Source organism: Rhamphochromis longiceps, linkage group LG22, assembly GCF_057381845.1.
Source record: "Rhamphochromis longiceps isolate RC_006_pf linkage group LG22, R_longiceps_female_GT1.1, whole genome shotgun sequence".
Lineage (NCBI taxonomy): Eukaryota > Metazoa > Chordata > Actinopteri > Cichliformes > Cichlidae > Rhamphochromis > Rhamphochromis longiceps.
Window position 1 is genome coordinate 15,254,526 of NC_140577.1, and position 15,578 is coordinate 15,270,103.

The 15,578-nt window shown below is 40.8% G+C and overlaps 1 protein-coding gene across 1 annotated transcript in view; it reads left to right on the forward strand.

Annotated features, from left to right (window-relative positions):
* The first annotated feature begins 302 nt into the window (after positions 1 to 302).
* Positions 303 to 15,578, forward strand: part of csmd3b (CUB and Sushi multiple domains 3b) — a 417,790-nt gene continuing 402,514 nt past the window's right edge. Inside the window, exon 1 of the mRNA XM_085395224.1 lies at positions 303 to 860. Coding sequence (XP_085251350.1) covers positions 611 to 860 — 250 coding nt within the window. The 5' untranslated portion in view covers positions 303 to 610. The remainder of the gene's footprint in view (positions 861 to 15,578) is intronic.

The window sequence follows — 15,578 nt, forward strand, 5'->3', positions numbered from 1 at the left end:
CGCACGGAAGAGAGGAAGATTTTCCGAACAGATACCCTATTAAAAACAGATATCCCTGTTCATTTTTGAGATATTCAGCGGTAAGAAAAAAAAGTCAAGGGGATATACATATTTTTTAAAAGACAGAAAAAGAGGGAACGCGCAGTATACATAAGAGCACAGGAGGAGAGGCATATAAGAAGGGAAAACGCCACAGAGCCTAATATTTTCCGACTGAAGAGGAGATGCAGCTGAGGGGAAGTGTGGATTTGAAGCTCTCCCTCCCTCTCTATCACTTTTCTGCAATGGAACGGGACGGAATAGAGAGGTACTGACGACAAGCACCGCTAAAACCTAGCGGAGAGTGGATTTAAAGACAGAGAGGCAACCTGTGCGCCCGTCCCTTCCACCCCTCTGCTTCTCTGGGCTTTTTTTTTCTCTCCCTCGGTGGATGTTGACTGAATTTATTAGATTTTTTTTTCGGATATGAAGGATTTATCTAGTCTATGTTAGAAGGAGGCGGCAAAGAAAACGCACGCGTCTCCGGTTTCTCTCCCCCTCTCTCTTTCTCTCTCTATCTCTCCCACTCTCTCTCTTTCTCTCTCCCTCCGTTTTCTGGATGTGAAGCAGCATGCGGCCCGGTGAGAGCTTAGAGGGCTCGAGCTCGGCTCACGGAAGATGTATTGATGCTAATAATATTACTAATAGCGGCACGGAACGCTGTCTCACGCACCTCTCGTCGGCTACGAGGAGGATGAAGAGGGTGACGACGAAGAGGAGGATGAGGGGGACGAACGAGAGGATGAGGGACGGAGGAATGACGGCGATGCGCTGTTTTCTGTGGAGTCTCGTTCTCTGCTCGCTCTCATCGCGCGCCCAAGGTAAGGGGATGCGACACCCGCAAACACACAGACACACACGCGCATACACAGACAGTTAATAAGCGAACCCACACGCAGTCACACGGTTTGAGTGAGAATGGCCGGCAGTACATTTTTTCTTCTTCTTCTTTTAATTTTTTCTTCTTTTTCTTTACTGATGCAGTCAAGCGCGCGCGCGTTTGTAAAGAGGAAAGTGTGGGTGTGCTTCTGCTAGTGTGCGAGAGGTGTCTGCGTGCGCGCGAGGATGTCTGCGAGGTGTCAGTGCAAGAGTGTGAGTGAGAAGGGGTTGGGGATGTATGCGTGGATGTATGGTGTGTTGCGGGGCAAAGCAGAGAAAAGGGAATTGGCATACAGGTAGGATGAAGGGAAAGAGGGAGAGATGAGTGGAACAGGCAACAGCTTCTCTCCCTCTTTCCTCGTTTTCTGGTTGCTTCAGTTTGCGCTCTCTCTCTCTCTCTCTCTCTCTCTCTCTCTCTCTCTCTCTCTCATCCTTCTCTTCAATACAGCCATTGAGCTGGTAGCCAATAAATATTCTTGCGGTAGCTCTTGGGCTGTGGCAGCGAACGTGAGTTGCTTATACCAAAGTGTGTGCGGGAGTGTGTTTGTCTGTGTGTGTGTGTGCATGAGTGTGAACGTGAGTTGCTTATACCAAAGTGTGTGCGGGAGTGTGTTTGTCTGTGTGTGTGTGTGCATGAGTGTGAACGTGAGTTGCTTCTAGTGATGAGGCCCAAGCCTTACACAGCATTTTATTCCCAAACCTCCTCCACCATGACCATTTCTTCTTCTTCTTCTTCTTTTTTTTTCTGAAACTGCATTTCAGTCAAAAGATGTTATATAATTCTGGTGTCCCCCCCACCACCTCTTTTTCTTTTCTATCTTAGACACTTTCTGTCCTTGTCCTTGCTCTTTCTCTTCCCCCTCCCTCTCTCCTCCTTGTTTCACTTGCTCCCACTCTTTCCTTTCTTGAGTGAAATAAAATGTTAAAATATTCACAGCGTGGCACCCCCTCTCCTGCCTTCTTTGTCTGTCTTTCCCTGCTTTCCATTTTTAGTCCTGTCTTTCTGATCCTTTTCAAAAATGTCGTATGAACGCGCACATTTGAGTGAGCTCACACACCCAGGCAAACGCAGTCACTGCTGCGTCAGGTGAGGCTTTTGTGGTGTTTAGAGTAACCGAGTCTTAATCATCGCATCTAGAGGAAAGGATGGTGTAGAAGAGGGAAAAGATGGATAGAGAAGAAGTAGAGGAAGTAGGGATGTGGGAAGAGGGAGGTGAGCTGAGTGACAGAGAGAGGGAGAAATAACACGATAGGAAGAAGACAGAACAAGTTTAGAGACTCGAGCAGGACCAGGTTTCTAACTGAGCCTGCCCCTTCTTTGGGCTTCTGATAACACCCAGCCAAGGTAGTTTCATAAGAAAATATGGCTTCATAAGGGGATAGACTAAGCCTGAAAATTGCACAAGAAGGAAAAGGAAACCTCAAAAATCCAGCTCCAGTGGAAGCTACTGAGAACCGTTTGTCATTGTCATTGCAAAGTCTGTATCATCCTCCAGTGCGGGGAGATTGTGTGTAGGCTGACTGAACAGAAATACTATGGATTTCTACAGCGATTAAGCGAATCGACACAGGGACAGTCTAGACGTGCGGTTTTGCACCATCACAGCATGCAGTGTTGTAGTTTAACGCAAAAAAAAATAACACCCAGGAAACTCCAGACTTTTTTTGTTGCCGATTTCAAAAATACTTTTTTTTTGTTATGGTTCACTTTGATGGACAGATGAGAGATTGTGATTTGTAGGGTGCCAACTGAACAAAGGCAAGAAAGGTAGGATTTCCTCAGGCGCAGAAGATCTAATTTTAAACCCTCGGGGGCACAGATCCTGGCACTGATCTCCTCGCAGCTGTCAAGCCTGTGATAGACCTCATAGCAGCAGATATTTTTAAAAATACTTCTTGGGATAGCTGTTTTATTTAAAGCAGTCTAAAGAGTATCTTTAGAGAAATGCTAATTCTTATTAGGATCAATCGAATGTCAAAGGTATAGAAGCTGGCAAAGTAAGCGGGCAAATAAAGCCTTCTTTAAACGTACAGAGGCTGGAATAAAAAGTAAATAAATGTGTAATTAAATGTCCCCTTGATCCATGCTGACATTTTCAGGACCAAGGGTTTAAAAAGAAGCTGGAAAATTAAAAGCAGCCACCAGCCAAACGCTGTTACATTTTGGCTGTGGCTGGCAAATTAGTCTACTCCACTGGCCATTGGCAGGTAACCAATCATTGTATGGACCTGCAATTCTACTCTAAAAAGCAATCTGGAAGGTAAAGTAATGAACAAGGCGGTAATGGATTCACACGCTGCTGTAGCCAGTGGACAAAAACATTAATTTCTCAACTTGCTTAACACATTTGACACAAAGATACAGTACCATTTCTGGAGAAGTAGCATCTTTTGTCATGATGCGGGACTTTAATTGAGGAGTCGGTGTTCCTCAAAGTCTTTGTGCAATGAAAGGACTTTAAAGAGGTCATTCATGGAGAGAGCTGATGAAAGGTTTCAATACTCCTAATTTCTTTGGACTCTGTGTATCTGAGAGGTGATTATAAAAGTGCTACTCTTTCGTTATGTTTAAAATTAAGTTTTTCTTAACAGTATATCTTGAAAAAATTGCTGTAGTCGTACTCTGCTCTTCTTCTCGCCACTTGTCCTTTCTCCGTTTCATCTGTTCAGCTCTCCTCCTCCTCCCTGCTGCTCTGCTCTCCTCAGCTCATCTCTACCTCTCCTCTCACCCCTTCTCCTGTCGCCTGCTCCTCTATTTTTCTCTCCTCCGCTCAGCATTTCTTCTGTGCTCTCAGCTATCCTCTAGGCTCCCTCTCTTCATTTCATCTGTCAGATTTGTCCTGTGGCTCCAGAGGCTTAATTTACTCACCAAACATACTAAATTGCACATGTGCACATGCACGCAAGGAAAAACCCACACACATTTTTCACCGTCTCCCAGACCTAAATGTAATCTGGGCTACATTCAACTTGTCAGAATCAAAACGAGAGCTGTGTCCAACCTCTCAACCTGCATGTGCGCAGCAAATATGGATTTGAGCTGTTTTTCAGCAGTGCCACCAGAGATATAACCTTAGAGATTTTTTTAATGACACTATAGATCTCATCAGCACCCAATTTAAAGGACCAACGCTGACTAGTTGAATACGACCAATTATCAATTAGATAGTCGGGTCATTGTCTTCCAGTCATCAGTAGGGTGTAGAATTACATACTGTTTCTGCTGATAGCTAGAATCAGGCATGTGACCATGCAATTAACCCATAAGGCTAAAAATAGCTAATTTAATTTATATTGATTAGCCATGTAGTACTTTGTTCTTGCAACATGAAGAAATTGAAATTTATCAGACATCCTCTGGTAGCATCTAGTAATTTAATGCTGGTCATCAGTGTTAAATTGCAAAGGCTCTAAGGCACGGGGAAACGGTCCACCACCCAGGCTTTACAGCTCATCTCTGCATATCAAAGAATGATTGGAGCAGTCCACAACCCTGATGCTGATTATAAGTCATTGATTGATGTTGTCTATTAATATGCCCCAACTGATCATTTATCTGTGTTAGTTAGGGGGCAAAAATCACTTGATATTCTATCTACAATTGATACTATGTCTTATTGCTGAAACTCACAGAGGGAACTTTTTGTCTCTGCTAGACACATTGTACATTTGGACTATTAGAACACTGTGTTCATAATGAGCCAGAGCAGCATACTCACACAGCAAAGACTTTCTAACACACATTTAATCCTGTGGCTCATGGCTGGTTTCTCAGGGAGGAAGATGTGTCTGTCGTAGAGTCAGCCTCTTGATCGTATAAATAGTTTTGGCTTGCAGAGACAGAGAAAGGAGAAGATGAGGCGAGGTTCAACGGTAAGCATGTAAGGCAATTACCAATTTTGGTTTCTTTAACAAAAACCTGGGCTCAGATTGTCCCACTTCTTATCTCACCCTTTCCTACTGTTTAATCTTGATCATTCTCAACCTTTGTGCTGGTGTCTTTTGTGTCCTTTACTACTTCTAACCACCTTTTTTAAACTGTTGTGCTTATTGTTTCTTCATCTGTTTGAGCCTTACCTATAGAAATATTTCAGTGCCTATTTTGAAACATGACTAAACCTAAAGCACCAAGAAAAGTAAGTGACGAGGAGCTTGAAATGTTTCAGTTTTAATAATTAAAACATCCAAGATCCAGTTTTTGTTAACGATCCTGTGGGAATCTAGTTTGACAAAATGAAAAAAGAAAATGTGCTCAGTAGAGTGTAGATCTCCACCAAGCAGGTAGAGAGTCATTTGTACCCAGTCTACTTTAATGCACTTGTGTGCAGGCTAATAATCCTCACTTGGTTTTTTTATTACCCTGAAGTGCCAGACGTGCTGTCATTGCCATTTATGTTTGCTTTATTTCATGCCCAGTAACCCTCTTATTTATGTTCTATTAAGTGTTTTTTGCTGCTGCCATCTACACCTGAATTTATGTGATTTCTTTCATAGTTAACTCTAAATTTGAAGTAGTTCTCACTTATTAAACGGCGGTAGGACTCCGTACATCTCCTTGGCAGAGGTTTGTGCTCTACTGGGTGCAAAGATGTATAGGTAGTATAAATGTGCTTTTCCGATGCTTTGCCAAGTTTTTTGTGTTAAAGAACGGACTTGTAGTGTCTCCTGGCTGTCTGTCACTGTCGACTGTGAAAGAAAATTACTCCATACGTCCGTCGTTTTTGCTGTTGACAGTTGACATAGGTACTTGTACTTTCAGCCACGTCTTGTCAATTCAAAGGTAAAGAAAACATGGGAGAGAAAATGACAAAATGCTGACATGCACACTGTGCCTTCAGGGTGTGGAACACTGGCCTTCACCATTTTTAACACCAAAGTATCACAATGTTTTGCTGTTATATCACCCAGCTTTAAGGTGCTAAATGTGTTGTGAACATTCTCTTGAGATTTTTTTTCATTTATGTTATACCTGATGGTCAAACAGGAAGCATTGATTTCCCCAGAAAGTTTATTTTTATAATGTAAGTTACTTTCTCATGAATGTAATCTTGTGATAACTGTCACCCCTAAACCCATGAACATATGTGAGATTTGTGTACCTTTGATATTTTACCTTTGATAACATTAGAGGGAACTGAACTTTCAGTTAGAGGTATCACTTTTCGCTACTTTTGATGTAAATTGTGCTCTCGCCTGTTCTCTTTCCCCTCCGATTCCTTTACAACCTGCATACTTTTATGTTATCACCATAGCTGTCTGAAAACAGTTTGGCACCCGTGTGGATGTAATTTTGAATTGAACCCAAAAATCGTGACCCAATTGAAGCCAAAAAACAAACCAAACAAACTAGATCTGTAGGCAGTATTATTTAGTTGTCCCTTTTAGTTAATTTTGTAGCATTTACTGAAAACTATACTTCCCTGGCTTATGCATACTTCTGAATAAACCAGTTTAGTGAAACCTACTTTTTGAGTGGTCACCAAGAACATTTTTTCTCTATATTGACTGATCCATATTCAATTGCATTTTTCTCTCCATCCAAACCCTGCCTTTCCTGCTAACCCATTATTCCTTCCTCCTGCATCCTCCTACTGACCTCCACCCATGCTGAATTTGTAATGGCCACCTTTCTTTCATCTCCCACATCTGGCATCTCTCCTCTTACCTCCTTCATCCCCCTTCCTTCTCTTTTCTCTTGTCCATTCATCTTACCTTCTCTTCTCCTTTTCCCCTCCTACCCGAACCTCTATTCTTTTTGAATTTGTTATAAGTGTTGATTATATTATCTGGGCACACACATGGTACAGCTGTGTTAATCTCTTGCATTTTTTTCCTTCTAGCTGGGAACACGTTTTATTCCCTGCAACACAAATTGCCACCCAAATTTTGTGTTTTCTTTTAATTGCTGGAGCCAAATCTGTTCATGTATTTACAGATCTCTGCCTGGTATGCTTTTAAAAATGTCAGATTGCACATATTGAGCTGTCTCTGCTATCAACAGGCTTGTTAAATTGAAAGAAGTGATAATTTTGCCATGCAAATTGGAATAAAAAGGGAGACTGCACTCTGGTTAGCTGTTCCAGCTGTTTTAAGGTCTCATGGATCCTTAACAGCTTTATATATACAATTCCTGTTTTCCTCCAAGGTCTGTTATGAATACTCATTGACACAAGTGTGACAAGTTCAATCATAATTCACTGTAATTAAACTGAAAGGTATGGCAGCTTCCTATAGAAGTGATCAGTGAATATAATGTTAACAAACCATCAAAAGAAATAGTCTAGGAAGTGTGTTTTTAATTTACCTGAGAGTTTTACTTTTTTTCAAATTAGAAAAAAAAATACGATTAAAGGGCAATCAAATTGGAGAAATCTCTGCTTCTCTAATAATTAACGGAGGAGGTTCAGAAGATATGAGATTTCCACACAAACCTGGCACAGACACACACACTGTAGCCTCTTCATTATTTCAGAGATGACTCGAAGTAGACATGACATGAACATGTTGAGGAGGCTAGAGCAGGCACGCATACACACATACACAGGAACTTATAAATACACAAAAAAATATTGGGCACACCGAGATAGCATGTGTTACCCTAAGGGTAACTGCAAACACACAAGTGCACACACGCAGGGACACGCAGGCATAGGAGGTAGACACATGCGCACACACACACACACTCTGATGCGTTACGAGAAAGGCAGATGAGAAATTAACAAAGACAGACAGTCTCAGATCCAGCTGGTGCTCCTTCTTGGTGTGTGTGTGTGTGTCTGTGTGATCTGCTTTAATCTATGTAAAGAAACATGCAATATTGGTATGGTAGGAGGACATATTTCATTAAAGATGGATGCTTGAAGGAACATGGGAAATGGCATTGGAGAAGGATAGACGTGTGGATGCATAAACAGCAAAGTCGGTCAAAGGTTCAGTCCTTGGTGACAACCAGAGTGTGCCCCTCTCAGACAGTCCTTGAGGAGGAAACTGATTCCCTTAATGACTGTTCTCTCTGTAGAAAGTACATACAATAGCTGACATGAAATTACAACAAGAAAAAATAGTCCGTTTTGTTTCTGTCTTCACAGATATTGCATCTACTCTAACAAATTTCCATAGATGGGCAGATTTTAATTTTCTCTGTTAATCAGTAATATTGTATCTTTAAAAAAATGGAATACCGTGAAAAAAATTAATGACATGTAAAGTGAAATATTTATTGAGAATAGAAATTCAGTATCTCAAATTATTCGTTTTTTAATATGTTGATATAATCAGTACTGATTTGGACTACAGTACTTTCCAATAAGTAAAGCACTGCTGAGGTGATATTAAAGCCCAAGTTGCTTTGATAATGGCTTTAAGCTCATTTGTATTTTTGGATTGAGTGTCTCTGATCTTCCTCTTGATGATAGTTGTGGGATTTAGGTCAGACAAGTTGGATGACCAATCAAACACAGTAATAACATGGTCAGCAAACTATTTGGTAGTCCTTTTGGCACTGTGAGCAGTTGCTAAGTCCTGCTGAAAAAGAAAGTCGGCATCTCCATAAAGCTTGTCAGCAGATGGAAACATGAAGAACTCTAAAGTCTCCCGGTAGAAGGTTTCTGACTTTGGACTTGATACAACACAGTAACCAACTATCACCAACACCAGCCAATGACATGGCACACCAAATCATCACAGGCTGTGGAAACTTCACACTGTACTTCAAACAACTTGGATTCTATGCCTTTCCTCTTTTCTGTCAGACTCTAGGACCTTGATTTCCAAATGAAATGCACAATTTACTTTCATCTGAAAAGAGGACTTTGGGCCACTGAGCAACAGTCCAGTTCTTTTTCTCCTTAGCCCAGGTGAGAAACTTCTGATGTTGTCTCAGGAGTGGCTGATATTAGGAATGCAACAGTTGTAGCCCCTTTTCTGCTTTTGATGCACTGACACCTGCCTCAGTATACTCCTTGTGAAGTTCTTCAAGTTCTTGAATCAACTTTTTTGGCAATCATCTCAAGGCTGCAGTCTTCCTTGTTGCTTGTCTACCTTTTCCCACCAATATTTTTCTTTCTAGTCAACCTTCCATTGATATGCTTAGATAATACAATACTCTGTGAATAGCCACCCTTTTCATTAATGACCTTCTGTTGCTAACCCTCATCATTTGGACAAATGCTGAATCAGCGGTCTTGATGTAAGTTGCATGTATTGAAACAAGTTTTATACTGTTTAAACAGTAATTTGCTTAAACTTAAAATGAAATATTCTAATAATTTAAGATACTGGATTTTGATTTTCATGAGCTACAATGAGCTGTTACCAAAAATAAAACAAAACAAAAAAGTCCTGAAAGGTTTTCACTGTGCATGTAGTGGATATACAATAAATGAACATTTACTTTTTTAAATTAAGTTATTAAAAAACTAACTTTATACGTTGTTGTGTATATTGCTAGAATCTAAAATCTACATGTAATAAACTTTAATTTGACACTGATGTGTAGCCATGCCAACATATTGGTTGTCTTAAGGTTTTAAGGGTAAAGAAAATATATTTTTGCATGCTCCTGCATTTGTTGTACAGTAGTCATGTCTCATAGCTACCAAAAACATGCAAGCACTGGCTGTTTAAAACACCCCTGTCATAACGCATCGCTTACAGTGGTTGTCAGAGGCATTAATCTCGCTGATGGCACTGATTGGCTAATCGTTAGGCTTCCTGGGGCACTTATTAGACTTATGCCATGAAATGCTACTATGTCAATGAGTCAATTTGGTGGAGTGGACACATTTGAATGTCTGGACGCAGGCAACCACAACAATGAAGAACTGAAAAGACACAAGTGGGATGGTTGCTCATTACTGTTTAGAAAGAAGCTCTGCAGTCTTCTTCACAGGCTTGTAGGTTGCTGATCTTCCAGGTAAAAATGGTGGGGGCGATCAAGCTCTTTTTTCTGTCAAAGAGCCTCAAAATCTACTTGAAAATCCTTGTAAGAGGATATTAAACTTGAATGCAATTTTGATTAAGAATTTATCATTCATCCTATTTTATGGTATATCTTCAGCTGAAGCAGGCCTGTCCTAGTTGTTAGGTCCTAATAATTGGATATACGTCATGTCTACTCAAGGAACACTGTTGTAGGTGTAAAACATGTTACTGATAAATATAACGCAAAGCTTAAACTAACATAAGTTAGTGAGAATTATTTAGAATTTAATTTGCTCACAGTGATCTTTTCTTTTAGAGTCACAAAATATAATAGAAATATTTATTTCTCTGCTGTAGTTAGAAATTTTCTAACTTACTTAATTCTAAAGTACTTAATTCTGTATGGTTCTGTGCCTTGCTTTTTCTAACTAATTTTCTATCTTTTTTTTAACTAACTCATCAATTCACTGTTATATATATCACATTTTAGATAGTCGTGATGTAAATAATATTCATAAAAAATCTGTAGTAAGATACTAATGGAAACTAAAAATTACCATCATATTAGATACACAATTGCAACCTTCTTCACCTCCTCCAGCTAACACAACTTCACACTCCAGTATGTACAAGCAGTTTCATGAGGTCACCAAAGCCTGTGTTTCAACAACATTAAAGTTTTAAATTGTAACCTGACTGGTGCACACACTAATGTTAGCTGTATAACTATTAGCAATTATCCAGTGGCCACATTAGCTGTCTGTTAAATTATCATTAAGGTAGCAGCTAGCAGCTATTGCTAAATAATAAAACAATAATGTAATTTTGGATCTAGGCAGCAAACGATATCAGTCTTGCTTGTTAATATACAGTGTTAATATAACAGGATAACACAATTATTTGTGTCTAAAAATGTTTCTCTTAAAGTCTCAGGTTAAAGCAGAGAAAAGTCAGCTTGGCAGAAACAGTGACAGCCAACTTACCAACTCTGTTTATCAGAAGAGATGGTACCAGATCACCAGAAGCACAGGAAATAAACAGGGCGGTGTCAAATACATGTGCAGAATTGTTCTGTGATATTGAGTATGGTATTGAGTGTTAAATATTTTCTCGAGTATTGGCATTGAGTTTGAAATTCTAGTATCGTGACAAGCCCAGTGTCTAGTTGCTAAGCTTCTCGTTTTGCTCCGGAGGTAAATGGAGCTATTTTTAATAAATGCAAATACATAAATGTTCAACATAACTTGTTCCAGTTTAGGTGTGAGAAAACTTAACAATTGACGTGGATGTTTACCAATTATCACCTTAACTTAGTGCCTTAAAGAACTTGGTACTAAACAATTACTGCGGTTGTCTTTCTTCTGTTATTCCGACTGTAAAATATGTACAGTCAGATTATAGAACACTCAATCAATTTAATTTATTATTTTTTAAATCAATTTTTAACCCAATAAATCTTATTTTAATCTAAATTATTGATATTAAAAAAGTGAAATTGCAAATTGATGAGTGTACAGCAGACAAAGAAGTGGTCTGTGAACCCAGCTACATTTTTGCCCTAAATTGGAGCTAATCCAACCCTTCAATATTTCATGCAAGTTTTACATTTATTTCTTTTTTTTAAAGACAGAAAGTGTGGCACTTAGCTTAATTGATTCTGTGGGAAGCATTTGACAATTATCATGTAAAAGAATACTTTTATCTTGTATTAAAAATATATAAATGGATACACACGGGAAATTGGAGACAGAGAATGGAAATGAATGGCTTTTTTCCCATTTAGGCCTGGCATGTGATGACAGTGCTCATAGAAGCAGGCTGTCAGCAAAGATCATACACGCAAACCTTATCTAAACAAGCACACAATCTCCCTCCCTCAACACCTCATACTGTTATGCTCATGAAGATTGTGTTTTTACTATAGAATTATGGTTATTAACTCCTCTGTTCGTAAATAATCCTACAGGATTTTGTATCCTGATGCAACATTGCACAAAATGAGCAAGAAATATAGCTCATGGATTATTATCTTTATTATCATCATTAAGCTGCATTTGCATGCGTTAGCACTATCACCTTATCCTGCAGTCTTTTAAGCTAGGAGTCTCAGACCTCTGCAGGTGATGCATTTCTTCTTGAGTGATGATGTATTTCCTGTCTGAGTCTTGCGCCTTGGGAGCCTTTTTGTACTCTTGTTCATTCTGTCTATGTATGTGTATTTTCCCCTGTGTACAGGAGTCCTTTGTATGTGCGTGTGCATGCATGTTTGTGTGTGTATGTATGTGTGTGTGTGTGTGTGTGTGTGTGCAAATGCAAGTGTGTGCTTGTCGGATTTATTCCCAGAGAAGACTCATTTCCCCAGCAGGCCCTGTCAGGCTGTTTCTGGGCGCACTCGGTTCACAGCTGGAGGCAACTGCTGTCACCTGCTTACCTAACATCTCTCCTCTCTTCTCCTCTCCTCTCCTCAGTTTTTTATTGCTTACCCTCATGTCAGTCATAATATCAGTGAACTATGCATCCCCATGCAACACTCAGATTCACTGTGGTGCAACTTTTTACAAAGCAGCTAAATTGAAGGTAATTTGGTCCCTTAAAATAGGCAATAAAATTACTCCAAAGAGACTTCAAACCCTAATGTTTGCACTGTGAGTCCAGGAGTTGTATTTTTAGAGCAGTATTTAGTGCAAGCCTATTCTAAAATAGCTTTCTGTAGAGACAGAAACCAAAAAAAGCTTCACTTGCTGCTCATGTGTGTCAATACTCCACAGGGACATACATGAGCCATATATACTGTACATGCATGAAACCTTAACTTCTAAACTTCTGACATCTGTCTAATCAAGAGCAAAATCAGCTAAATTAAGGTGTATGCGCAGAGAGCTTTTGTCCAGACAAAAGCTTAGCAGGGTGTTGAAGTGGAGAGCAGTAAACGATTTGAACTTTGACCCTTGCCGTCTGTTTCTTTTTCTTCCTAACCCTACCCCTCTCTCTGTCTCACTGTCTTCCTCCCGCTTTCTTTCAGGGTTACTGGGTCAGACAGAGAACAGATGCTTAAATGCATGACCACAACCAAACCTGACACCGCACCACGCTTACTCCCATTCTGGCACCTGTCTGTGTTAAATGTATGTGACTCCCTGAAAGTTTTTTTTTCATGTCTTTGTCCCTTTTTTGAATTTGCAGTCAAACAAATAGGAAGGAAAACTGGTTGGATTAAGCACAGTATAATGCATTTTGATTGTGATCACAGGACTTGGTTGTGGTTGGTAAGCTCATGATCTGCTTTAGTGAAAGGAAAACTCATGGAAACTTGAGACACGGTGCATTTATTCACTTTTGCAAAACGATTTTATATTTCTAAACTTAGCAAACAATATAAAACACATATCGTGTCTTGTAGGTTTTATAGATGTGGAACTCCTGTTACAATTACTTTCCACATAAACATCGATAATTCTTTGTATAATTTCAATCTTTGCATTGGTTTTGGAAAAGACAGGCTCGTGTAACACTACAGCATACAGCAAGTGCTATAGATATTCAATAAGCTAAAAATGTCTTTTTTTTTTTTTTTTTTTTTTTTTTTTTTTTAAATGACATCAGAAACAGCAGTATGCGACATTACGTGATGGCAGAGCTTCAGTTCATCCTTTGTCATTTTTTTTTTTTTTAATAAATAGGACAGGGGGAATGAATGAGAGAAAGAGGGGGAGAGAAAGAAAGAAAACCAAAGGGGAGAAGAGACGGTGAGAAGGGGGGGGAAGAGAGAGAAAAAAAAAAAAAAGAACTCCTGGGTCACCTGTATGGAGAAAAAAACAAACAAACAAAAAAAACAAACAGAGGAGACAGCAAACAACAAAGAGTAACATAATAATAGAGAAAACAAAGCACCATCACAATAAACTAGCTAGTCATAGATATCAGTATTTACTAAATAATAAACGATATTGTGCAGCACGCAAGATAGACAGCGCACAGTGTGCTTTGAGGCAGCAGCCAAGAAAGCTTTAGTCCGCGTCTGTGAATACCCATGTGTGCATACCTGTGTGGATCAGCATGCTTGCATTCCAAAGGTTTCTCCATGTAATGATCTGCTAGGGAGTGTGGGGGGGCCACAGCCCCGTCCTCCAGGGTGTGAAGCGGGTATGGAGGAGATCAAAACTCCAGACATCCAGAGGCCCCCAGAACACAAGAGACCATGGAAGACCAACAGAGGGGCAGCCGCGCCACTGTTCCAGTAAGAGCTGAGGAGAGTCCCAGATGAGGGCTCGCCCAGCAGCCGCGGAGCAGAAGCCAGGGGGAGTTGCAGTGACGCGCCCGTGAGCTCCGCCGGCCCCCAGCTGTGCCTGAGTGACCGAGCCCCAGGCCGAGAGGCCGGGGGCACCCCACCTCCAAAGTGGCCCGAGCGAGCCCCAGGCCCCAGGCCCCGACAAGCGGCCGCCAAGGAGTGAGCCGGTGTGTACCCGGACGCCCACCCCCAGACACAAAGAACCACCAACACACCGACACCTGAGGGAGTCCGCCACCGGCAGGGGAAGTGGTGGTGGGTGGAGATAGGCCTCCAAACCTTGGAGGGCCTGAGGTGTCCCCAGAGAGGTGGCGTCTGATACCCAACCTGACATATAGACACAGACATACAGGCACACACAGACACAAACATCCATTCCCACCCTCATGCTCTCATATGCACTCACTCCACACTCAACCAACGTGGAGACAGACATAAAGAGACGCTGTACACACAATCACACTCCCCAAGCGTACTCTACAAACCGGGTCTAGGTATCCTTGCCCCTGGAGGGGGGAATTGCACCCAGACCCAGGTGGTGTTACCCTTTTCCCTGCGGTGGGGAGAGGCAGACCACCCCGACTCCGCAGCAGCAGGGAGGCCCCACACCCCAGACCGCAGTCGGACGGCCAACTCCTCCTACTAGCCCTCCCGCTCCAGCAGGCCGCAGAGAATGGGGGTGGGAGAAGACTCCAAACCTCCCTCCACCCGCTCATTGTAGTGTTGATGCATATGTGTTCTAAGGTGCAATTAAAACCCAGGAGGGCATGGAGCTACCTGCCAAGGAGCAGCAGGTAAGCGCATAGTCCCTCCTGCTAGCCCTCAATGACTAAGTGTATTTAAAATTGAGAGGTGGGCAAAAATGTCTTTTTTTCTTTGGCAAGCTTCCTGTGATACACTTTGTTGCTGTTGTATTTGCTGCCAATGTTCCCCTAGATTTTATGTGGTTTTACAAAAAATGAGGATGTAGTTAAGTGCCTCCTTGGCTTGAAAGTCATAGAAAGCAATTTAATCACAATTTTGTTGCTAATAGAAAACAATAACCATAATTTTGGTTGAAACATCATACCTCTCCTTTATCAAAAAGTGTGTTCTTCATAACACATTCGGGTTTCTTTGCACTATGACATTTTTGAGCACATTGTTTTTATCCTCCTAGGACCTGGCGTCCACATATGTCGACATCACATTTTGAGTTATTTAGACCAAAATACTCAATTTTGCTCTACAAGGGCCTGATATCCACTTACTACTGTTCTATCAAAATTTTAAACGAATATCCTCATATGTGGCTCTTTTTTTTCATAAAAACAAAAATGAGGTAAAAAACAAAATCTGTTAATTCTTTGTTTTTACATTCATTGGGCCCCAATATGCCCAAATATCAAAGAGAAATTAAAAATGCATGCTGTGGAAGAGTTCGGGTCTTAGGAGGTTATACCAATTCTGA